The 920-nt window shown below is 51.7% G+C and overlaps 1 protein-coding gene across 1 annotated transcript; it reads right to left on the bottom strand.

Annotated features, from left to right (window-relative positions):
• Positions 1–52: 52 nt before the first annotated feature.
• LOC108517092 (F-box/LRR-repeat protein 14-like) lies at positions 53–914 on the bottom strand. The gene has a single exon (XM_017854901.1). The coding sequence runs from the start codon at positions 878–880 to the stop codon at positions 650–652; it is 231 nt and encodes a 76-aa protein (XP_017710390.1). The 5' UTR covers positions 881–914; the 3' UTR covers positions 53–649.
• Positions 915–920: the final 6 nt, after the last annotated feature.

The raw sequence follows: 920 nt of genomic DNA, 5'->3' as shown, positions 1-920 counted from the left end.
TATATAATATATAGAATATATTCAGCAGAAAAAAAGGACCATGATTTCAAAGTTTTTCCAAAAAAAAAATTTTAAAAAGGAAAGAAGATTGAGAAAATGAAATGAGCGTGAATAGCAGAGTACTGTAAGAGGAGGAGTGATGAGAAGAGACTGGGATTAGTTACAAAGTGGAAGAAGGGTGAAAAGGCCTTTGTAGCTGGGTTTGCTTTTTATACATTTGAAAATAAAAACCAGATCACAGTATTCAAATGAAAGCTGAAGTGAAGGCAGACATTTTCCTCAACTCCCCAGGGTTGAAAAGACAGTCACTCCCCACCCCCATTTCCAGTCACAGCAGTGGGGATACAGTAGCTGAATCAGTCCTCCACCCCCTGCAGGGGAGTGGGTGGGTAAGCAGCAGAGTCCATCTCTCCATCCGCGGGGAAAAGGAGCTGGGAGTTGGGTAGGGTAGGAACCCCAGCTGCAAAGAGAATGGGCTGGAAGCTGGGAGGGGGCTGGAGGAGGGAGGAGAAAAAGAGCCTGAGGCTTCTGTCATAGCCCCATCTCATCCGCTGCAATGATCTGTGCATAAGTGTGCGTGTGAGTGTGCGGGGGCGGTGGTGATGGGAGGATGAACAGGGCGGGACAAGGGGAGCTGATGCTGCCGCCCTCACCTGACCTTCTCACTGTCCGTCATCTGCCAGAGTCCCAGGTTGAGTACCTTGAGGCAGGGCAGCTGCGTGATGCGCTCCAGGCCGCGCTTGGTGATTCGGGTGCAGCCGTACAGGTCTATGCCGGTGAGCTGGCTCAGGTGCTCAGCAATCAGCTCCAGGCCCTTGTCCGTGATGCGCACACACTGTCCAATGTTGAGCGTGCGCAGCCCGTGCATCTGCCGCACCATGCGGTTGATGCCATCATCACTGATGTGGCAGGAGCAGAGG

The sequence above is a fragment of the Rhinopithecus bieti genome, unplaced genomic scaffold (assembly GCF_001698545.2).
Source record: "Rhinopithecus bieti isolate Rb0 unplaced genomic scaffold, ASM169854v2 scaffold_40446, whole genome shotgun sequence".
Classification (NCBI taxonomy): Eukaryota; Metazoa; Chordata; class Mammalia; order Primates; family Cercopithecidae; genus Rhinopithecus; species Rhinopithecus bieti.
The sequence above is the reverse complement of the archived record's forward strand: the minus strand, read 5'-3'. Positions and strand labels throughout refer to the sequence as shown.